Source organism: Triticum dicoccoides, chromosome 1B (genome assembly GCF_002162155.2).
Source record: "Triticum dicoccoides isolate Atlit2015 ecotype Zavitan chromosome 1B, WEW_v2.0, whole genome shotgun sequence".
Lineage (NCBI taxonomy): Eukaryota > Viridiplantae > Streptophyta > Magnoliopsida > Poales > Poaceae > Triticum > Triticum dicoccoides.
The window spans coordinates 589,823,529-589,832,126 of NC_041381.1; the positions used below are offsets into that span (position 1 = coordinate 589,823,529).

An 8,598-nucleotide genomic window follows, 5' to 3' on the forward strand; every position below is an offset into this window, starting at 1 on the left:
AACAAGTTGCATCTTCTGCATATGAGGCTGCATTTTAAGAATCAGGCTGACTGGAGATGGATATGCAATGCAGCTACTGTTGCAAACTGGAACCAAACCGCCCTTAGTGTTTGTGTCCTACTCACAAAAGCAAGGCGGTGGAGACTCTGTGGAAAAGGAATGAGATTCTTCTTATCTAGCCCCTACTCCGGCGGTGCTTCTAACATCGTCGGAGGACATGCGAAGGTTTGTCTTCGGCGGATCTCGCAGGATTGGGCCGGCGTTTGTCTTCGGTGAACCTAGATGGATTCGGTCTTTGTTCGTCTGTATTTCTGTGTCTACAAATTGGATTCTTCTAATCTACGCTTCTCTTCATCGGCGACGGTTTGGTCCTGTAAGGCCTTAGCACGACGACTTTCCCACTGTCTGCTACAATAAAGTTTGCCCGACTTTGGTGAAGGGGGAACGTTGATGGCGGTGCACCTTCGGCTCGCTCCGGTATTAGGTGGTCTATGAGATGTAATTTTTACTTGAAAAGAGAGTGTCAATTTTATGAATTTCCTCGCGGTTCTGGTCGGACACCAAAGGCGAAGTCCTGTCCAAACCGGGGACGGACTGGTCTACCTCTTCGCCGCGAGCCCATCTACCCGCGGCTTTCCCTTTCCTTGAAGCACGCACGAGGGGAACACAAACGAAACCCACCCTCCCCGTCCGTACGTCTCTCGCCCCCTCCACCCGTCGCCGCCGCCGTCGCCCCCCTCCCCGATTCGAGGGCGCCCCGGCCCTTGCTCCCGCCCCAGCCTCCGCTCGCCGGCCGCGCCGACCCCCTAGAGCTCGCCAGCACCGCCACCACCACCACGGTGGCCACTCCTCCGCGGCGCGCGCTGGTGGGCGATGCGATCGGATGAGGTGTGGGCGGCGGCGGCGGCGGTGCTACGTGGAGAAGAGGAGGAGGAGGAGGAGGTGGTCCAGCTTCCCCGCGGCGGCGCCGCACCAGCCCTACGGAGCGGAGGCCGGTGATGGCCCCCACCGCGGAGCCGGCGTCCGCGGCGCCGCCGCGGCGCCCGCGCTCGGGCCCGCCCCCCGGGCTCAAGAACCTCGGCAACACCTGCTACCTCAACAGCGTGCTCCAGTGCCTCGCCTCCACGCCTCCGCTCGCCAGCTTCTGCCTCGCCTCCCGCCACTCCAATCTATGTACCAAACCCTAGCTCCCGCTTCCCCCTGCTCTAATCTGTATCTGTTGCAATTCGTCGCCGTCAGAAGCTAATTCGATGTTTATGTCGGTCCGTTTGCTTTGTACAGGCAAAAAGGTGTTCCCCAACAGGGACAAGGAGTGCGCCTTCTGCGTGCTGGAGCGGCAGATTGTGCGGCAGCTTCGGGCGGAGGCAGGGGCTCTGGACTCGCCGGGGAAGGTCCTCCGCAGCCTGCCGCTCTTTGCCGAGCACTTCCGGTGGGGGCGCCAGGAGGACGCCCACGAGTTCCTGCGCTACGTCATAGACGCCTGTCACACTGCTTGCCTCCGCATACGCAAGCGCCTCCCCGTGGTAACTGCCAATGGAGACTGTGGCCCGGAGGAGGGCCGAGGTCAGGGGAGCTGTATGGTGATGAGGGAGACATTTGGCGGGGCGCTGCTCAGCCAGGTGAAGTGCCTTGTGTGCAAGGGGGAGTCGAACAAGACCGACGAGATCATGGACCTCAGCCTCGACCTGCTCGGGACCAGTTCTGTTGGGGATGCCCTTACATGCTTCTTCAAGCCTGAGGTATTGGAGGGTGCAAACAAATACAGTTGTGAAAGGTATGATACCGAGTCTTCCCAACTACTGGAAAATATGTATATTCAGAATCAACTAGGTTTTGCTATTTACTATGAGATTGAAATGCAAAAATGTTTTGGAGAAAACGTATGTTCGGTTCACTAGATTTTCAGATGAAATATTAGGATTCCATGCCAGGAAGGATTTTCATCACTCGCCCATTTTGGTTGCGAGAATCCCTATGGAAAAATGTATGGTCAACTTCCTTTTCGATGGCCATCACCAATCCATGTACTTCGGTGGCTAATTGGAGGATACAAGTATAAACAGGGAGGAAAGTGTGTTTGAGTTTTCTGAGAGAGGGCAAAGTCTTGACATGTTAAAATATGTGGAGCAGTTAATTAAGCTTCACTATTGTCTTGTAGTTTTAGTATTTCGTGGACAGATTACAATTTCTTTTGTTTGTTCTATCGCTCATCGTTCACCTATTCGCCCCCTCTTCCTCTGTATATCCAATTCCTGTGGTGTTGCATCCATTTGAATTCTTATATATTTTTCCTTTGTTATCAAACATGCATTTAAATTGTGAAATGTGGATTTTGGTATTACAGATGCAAGAAACTCACCTCAGCTCGGAAGCAAATGTTCATACTCAAGGCACCTAAGGTTCTTGTTATACAACTCAAGGTTCTAAATCTTTCCCCTGATTTCTTTATTGTGCAAAGAACTTATCTCTTCTATTTTACTTGGGTTATGCTTAAAAGGGATTGCTCATGATCTATTTCTGTTTCCATTTTGGTGAACTGCTATTAGAGGTTCGATGGAATACATGGTGGGAAGATCAATAGGAACATAGAGTTCAAGGAAGGTCTTGTTCTTTCCGACTTCATGTATGACAAAAACCAGGTATGATACCGTTTGATTGTCACGTGGTTTAGAGTACTGTTGACATTATCCAGGTAGGCGATATTGTGGATGTAAAACTAGTCATGAAAGCAATATACTCCGCATGTAATCAGCTGCTCATGATCACATATGTTACCTTGTTGATTGATATAGTTTTACCATGCAACTTTGTTATGATTATGTTATTACAGGGTACCATCAGTTTCTAGTTAGCTCGGAACTCCTTTAGGAATTATGGGTTAGATTGACTCTCTGGTTCATTGGACCAAAGTTCAAAATCATGAACAGTGAGTTTTACGTGAATGATTTTGAAATAAACAATACGAAAAATGATGAAAACAACATAGTTCACAACAATCAAGCTCATCTTAAAAGATGTGTTGCTTAGTTCTGAAAGTTCTGTCTGAGCTAGTGTAATTGTTGAAGCAACAATTGCTCAGATCCTGGCATTTTTTTTCTATTGGTAAATTAACCTGAATGTGTAAAAAGGCAGACATATATCACTACACATAGCAAATTTGAGCTCTGATAACCGTTTTAGCAATTTCTAAATCTCCTCAGAACACTCGATAGAGCCAAGTAATTGTAGGGAAGTAACTTTCTGTCCTGTTTTGATATTACCCAGCTCTTATCTTCTATTTTACTTATGCGCTTCTTCTCTGCTTCGGTGAAACCAGGCTGCTGATTCTGTCCCAGACAAAAAAAGGAATATACTGATTAATAAGTAACTCTCTTTAAGGTTGTGAACTGTATGTATCTGAACTAAAGCATACCTGTCTGTTTGCATGATGATCTTATAAACTGTGTCCAAGTGCTAGCTTAATTTGTTCTTAGTATGCATTAGCTATATTTCTATTTGTTTCTTTGCGGTGACAAGATAGCATTCTTGTTTCCTGACTTTATGATTTTGTTGGTGTAGACGTAGTTGGAGTTATGAAGGGGAGCCTTGGCGCAGTGGTAAAGCTGCTGCCTTGTGACCATGAGGTCATGGGTTCAAGTCCTGGAAACAGCCTCTTACAGAAATGTAGGGAAAGGCTGCGTACTATAGACCCAAAGCGGTCGGACCCTTCCCTGGACCCTGCGCAAGCGGGAGCTACATGCACCAGGTTGCCCTTTTAGACGTAGTTGGAGTTATGCAGATCAGATTTGGAATCTTGGATACAAGTTAAACTTCATGGCTCAGAAAGGAAAACCATAGAAGAGTTTTTATCTAGTTACATGCGACCGAGCTATAGAAGTGCACCCCAGTAAAAATAATGTTTGAAGTATCCTGTAAAATCTTCAAGGCGCCATTTATGTGTGCTCCCTTCTATTTAATCTTTAGTGGTAAATACAAACGGACTTCGGAAATTGTTTCTGGGTGAATGTCAGAGAGGGTCAATGTCAGTTTTTAAAACCATACATTATGTTCTCAACACTTCTAAACTTCTAATGCAGTATAACATTAAAATCTTCTAATGAATTCATTGTACCCGTTGATCTTCACGGAAGCTTTGTGGTTATCAACAAAATATCTTGTGTCTAATAAATTAGGACAATAACTAGTGCTTTGCATGCCCTTTACATGGTTATTTATACCTGAATGGAATGCGTTCTGTAGTTGATGTTTCAGTAATAGCTCGCCTGCCGGTCTCGGAATAATGCATGATTTTTTTTTTACTGCATGAAGCTACAAATGCACCAACAAAGGTGCCAGTAGTGAGACCTGAGTGGGTGTGAATAGCATATCTTAATAATGTTTTTTTTGTTCCAAGAAACTTTTTATATTATTAATGACATTAACGAGTAGCGCCTGATTACTTTCCATATTTCCAAATATTATTTTGGATATTTTAGTGCAGTCCTTTGTCTGAACATTTGTTCACGATAACTTCTTTTGATTTTATTGCTTGGATCTGCAGGACCCACAACCGGTATATAATCTTTTTGGCAGCATCGTCCATTCAGGTTTCTCCCAAGATTCCGGTCATTACTATGCATATGTTAAGGTAAATAGGCTATTCAGTCAGTGTCTAAACTTCTTCAGTTCTATTGCCCTAACATCTTACTAAATGTTTCTGCCAAAAACATTTTGCTAAATGTACTGGGAACTTGAATTGCATGCAGGATGCTGCTGGTCGCTGGTACTGTTGTAATGATTCTCATGTCTCCCTCTCAAGCTCTCAGGACGTTTTGACTGAGAAGGTCTATATCCTATTCTATATACTGAGTTCCAAAACTCAAAAAAATAGTACAAATGGTTACTCTTCTAGTGCAGTTAAATCTTCCAACACCAATGGGAATGGCATATCAAGTGCCGCATGTAGTGAGCCCCTGAAGATACCATTAGTGAAGCAGAATGGCTCATTCTCTACTAAAGGTATTGTGCCACTACCCCTAAAGAATGGCAAGATTGCACCAGGTCTACAGTTCAAGCCGATCCACTTGAAGAATACAGGAACAGAGAAGGTTGCATCAAATGGCAAACCGCACCCCATTTTGAGAAAGCCAGAAGTTAATGAAGCCACAACACTAGTGGAATCGAACGGATGCGGACCTGGAAAATCTGCAGAACCCAGTGAAGGGTATGCTAATGATAGTATTTCCTGCGATAAGTTGGATGCTGATTCACAAAGAATGTTGCAAGGCACAGATGGAAATGGACATCCAGTTCATTTTGTTGGCCTCCAAGAGACCAGTGGTGCCAAGGCCACGTGTGCTGAAAAACCCCCTGAACAGCCATCTAGTGTTGTTACCTCAACATTGGACAAGAACATTTGTAGTTCAGAAAAGGGTCCTAAAAGTTCAGTTTTACACCCTGAAGTATCTGCTGACTCAGTCAAAGCAGTGGTGGCTTCAGCCAAGGACTTGAAGCATCATCTTGAAGAAGGAAAGTTTAAGGAAATGTAAGTCTTGAATTGACAGTGTTATTGCTTTTCCTATTCGTATTTCTTTCCATGAAACACCAACTGTCCATTCAGTTGCTTTATTCTCCTCCTGTAGTTTTCAGACATTGAACAATGAACACCTTCCATGTTTACTGCTTTAGTTTTGATTATTTTGAACTGAGTCTGCACCATTGTTTACTGGTTTAGCTTTGATTATTTTGAACTGAGTCCACACCCATCTAGCTATGAAGATACATTAAACAACAAATATTAGGCTATCATGGTTTGAACATCGTTGAAATTTGCATTGCAAATGTGCAAGTGGTGTATGTTGCAAACTAAAGCTTATGGTTCATGCATGTCCGTTTTCAATAGGAAGTATCAACTTAAGGATCTAACGTTGCATGAAGCTTGGATAGACTAGATTCATATATTATTCAAGGATGACATGGATCGGTACTTCGTGAATAATCCCTCAGATATAAGAATTCATGCATGAAGGCTGTAACACCTTTTGAATATTCGCATCCAGCTGAACCTAATTCAGTGACTGATATGCCAGTCACTAAGCTAGCATATCTGCACTGCATGCTTCACCATTTTACTATTTTTCTTTATTATCTTTGACGCCTAGGTTTTAATTTGTGTTGTCAGCTGTAGTAATTTCATGATGCTTACTGCCTGTTTTATTAATTAAAATTTCCAGGCTTGCTGAATCAGCATCTTCTGAGCTTCGGTCCTCTGGTTGGGCGGATGATGTATGTAGTTTTATGCGTTCTGCAAAGAGGCAGTGTATACAGAACACAGGCACGTCTCAAGATAGTGAGGCAATCAGGTGAAGTGCTTTGCTCCAAGTTTTTTCTGCTTCAGCTTTATTTTTCTGTTGCTTTAAAATATATTTATATATGGAACTGTTCTTTTGCTCGTAAGATAGACAGGGTAACTTAATGCTCTGCACACTGCTATTATGGTATTTCGATTTCTTATTACTCTACTAAGCCATATCCTTGTGCCATTTAGCACTGTGTTACTCTAAAATGAGTGAATAGACACAGTAAAACATGTCTATATACATCTGATTCAGAAAAAAGTAGAACATCTTATATTTGTGAACGGAGGGAGTACCTTTGTAGGGAATCTTTTAGTTTTCTAGCTAAGTTATTTTTCGGCATCCCCAGCATATGCCAAATATGAGAATTTATTTTCCACTGTGTGTGATCATCATTACACTCGTGGGTGGTGTGTCCACATCGTCCAATGTGTCTAATATTTGTCTAATATTGTATATGTATGCTTTCTCCTGTAATGCAGGAAGCAGCTAATAAGTGATTCTGGAAGAGTATTTAGGTCCAAAATTCCAGAGTTACTGCGGGAAGATCTGATTCAATCCCTGAGATCATACTTTGAGGATAAATTTTGACTGGATGCTTAAGCTTGTGTGGGCCTTGTTTAAAAGGTAATACACAATTTACTTATATATTTTCCAACCATTGTAAAGAATCTTACGAGGGATTTTGTGTGTCATGTGTACATACATTTTTATGCTCTTCCCCTTTTGTTTCAATTTTTAATGTATCTTATGCTTGACAATTTAGGTGCCAGTGGTCTACTAGGAGCTCCATGCACGTCTGGCTTATTTTTGAGGCGTTTTTGTTCCCTGAGATGAGATGAGGTTGAGAAGTAGAGCGACGTGTAAAGCTTTGCCTCCTTTTTGCTGTTGTCCCCCATGCTATACTGTAGGCTTGAAACCCCACAATCAGCACCCCTTTCTTCTGTTTCTAGCATGTAGCAGCAGACTATTTCTTATTCCCCCCCTTTGTACAATTATAAGTGGTAGACCCCCTTGTACAATTATAACTGGTAGATTAGCTCATGAATTTCTTGGGTTTTGACCCGGTCTCGAAATAAACCTGTTGATGGTTTTAATTATATATGATCGGTTACTTTCAGTTATGCTCTTCAGTTATCTTGGTGTCATTTTGCAAAATGGTTGATCGAGGAGATGATGATGATCTATCAAAAGCGACATGTCGTCTGTGAATAGATGTAGACTACTCTCTCTGTAACTTCTTATAAGACGTTTTTAGAGTCCATGACAGTAAAAAAATGTTTTATACTGTATTAAGTTAGAGAGGGAGTACAAATAATTGTTTTTCCTCATCACGTCAACAACATACCCAAATATTTGCTTGCTTTCTTCTAGGAGCAGCACGAACATATAGTGAAAGAAAGAGAAACGGTCTGCATGAACATTTAGGAGCAGCATGACATAATGCATTTCATTTTCTGCAGTACATGTCTTTGTAGGCACAGGAGAAACAGTCTGCCAAATGTTTTTATATTGCGTGTTTCAGATGATTGATTACCAGAAGGAATCATGCGTGTGGGGACTTGGCTTGGCTTCATAATAATATCTTCTTCTTTTTTGAGACATTCATAATAATATCTGGAGGCTTATGCTGCCTGTCAAGTTGCTATGATTCTGCAGTAACAATCTATGACATCTCTCCAATTAGCATTATACTTGTACTTGACTTTAAGTCAGTTTTTTTTTTTTGCGAGGAAGCAAGAAAGATCTTCTTCACGGACTTTTTCTTTGTTCTTTTTTTTTAGATTGGAGGAATTCCTCATATCCAAGGCAGCTCCCCACAAACACCCATATGACTATGCCCCCTTTTGAATCGACAGTAGATTGGGCTTCATAGCTACTTTCATTCTAAAGACGAATATTAGTCAATAGGCAGGCTTCTATTATTGTCATCATCCAATAGAAACACGCGTATGTTTTGTGCTTTATTGTTAAAAAAAATCATGGAAACAAGTTGCATGAGTTGCTCGTCTTGAAGCCGTGGGTGGTGTTGGATGTCAAACTGCTGCTCCATACAAGGCGTGTTGTGATTCAAACGAAGCTGTCATTCTGGCGCAGGCGTCGTATGGACGACGATCCAGATGAAACCGTACGTCAATAACGTCCAACCACCTCGAGCATTATCGATCGTGTGTGTGCGTGTGTGTGTGAGCTGGTACGCAGCAAGGCGCAATTCCAACGCCAGCCAACCTGTGCCCTTGGCATACACGCATGCCTGCCAGGG

The 8,598-nt window shown here is 43.1% G+C and overlaps 1 protein-coding gene across 1 annotated transcript; it reads left to right on the forward strand.

Moving 5' to 3' along the window:
• Positions 1 to 664: 664 nt before the first annotated feature.
• Positions 665 to 7,459, forward strand: LOC119348943 (ubiquitin carboxyl-terminal hydrolase 25-like). Its single transcript, XM_037616945.1, has 9 exons — positions 665 to 1,173; positions 1,282 to 1,774; positions 2,345 to 2,420; positions 2,547 to 2,639; positions 4,541 to 4,627; positions 4,746 to 5,524; positions 6,213 to 6,341; positions 6,818 to 6,962; positions 7,102 to 7,459. The coding sequence occupies exons 1-8, from the start codon at positions 999 to 1,001 to the stop codon at positions 6,924 to 6,926; spliced, it is 1,941 nt and encodes a 646-aa protein (XP_037472842.1). The 5' UTR covers positions 665 to 998; the 3' UTR covers positions 6,927 to 6,962; positions 7,102 to 7,459.
• The last annotated feature ends 1,139 nt before the right edge of the window (positions 7,460 to 8,598 follow it).